Below are 722 nucleotides of genomic sequence, written 5' to 3' on the forward strand. Positions count from 1 at the left end.
AAATCCCTCCCGACCTGTTTCCGAACAGGATCGGAGTCATTGTCAAAAGAATTAAGGATGATTCTCGTGATGGCAAAACGCCGGCCTTCCCGGGGCGCCGCGGGGGGCCAGGACCTCGCAAATCCCTTTCAGGAAGGCACTTTCAGCTTCGCGCTCCCCAGAAGAAACTGAAGGATTCGGTCCACCAAGAGGGCGAGGAAGAAGTCAGCCAGCAACACTTGCGTGATGACGATCTTGAACTGGGAACACAAACACCAGCCCTCAGGCCTTCTCCTCCCTCTCTTCAGTTACGCCGGCCCCGCAGAACGGAGCCTCTGCCCCACCAGGCAGCAGCTGCTGGGTGAGAGTTTGGCCTCCTTCCCGGCACGGCCTGCTGCACAAATGGCTGAATTGTAAAATATTCACAGCGGGCCGGAAAAAAATCCCCAATGGTTCACAATTTAGGAAGAGGAGATAAAGGCCGGGTCCTGCCCTGGGGTCACCACAACCCCACGCAAGGCTCCAGGCGTGGGGACGAGGGGCTGGAAAGCTGCCCGGCGGAAAAGGAGCCGGGGGTGTTGGTCGCCGGGGGGCTGGATAGGAGGCAGCAGGGTGCCCAGGTGGCCAAGGGGGCCAGCGGCATCCGGGCTTGTCTCAGGAGTGGTGTGGCCAGCAGGAGCAGGGCAGGGAGCGTGCCCCTGTGCTGGGCACTGGGGGGGCCGCCCCTCGAGTGCTGGGGTCCG

At 61.9% G+C, this 722-nt stretch overlaps 1 protein-coding gene across 1 annotated transcript in view; it reads right to left on the reverse strand.

Annotated features, from left to right (window-relative positions):
- Positions 1-9: 9 nt before the first annotated feature.
- The window catches only part of ATP13A1 (ATPase 13A1), a gene marked incomplete at its 5' end in the record, with an annotated part of 22,693 nt that continues 21,980 nt past the window's right edge, over positions 10-722 (reverse strand). Inside the window, one exon of the mRNA XM_035888671.1 lies at positions 10-239. Within this exon, the coding sequence (XP_035744564.1) occupies positions 129-239 (111 nt within the window). The remainder of the gene's footprint in view (positions 240-722) is intronic.

This window comes from Egretta garzetta, unplaced genomic scaffold (assembly GCF_000687185.1).
Source record: "Egretta garzetta isolate BGI_Z169 unplaced genomic scaffold, ASM68718v1 scaffold421, whole genome shotgun sequence".
Classification (NCBI taxonomy): Eukaryota; Metazoa; Chordata; class Aves; order Pelecaniformes; family Ardeidae; genus Egretta; species Egretta garzetta.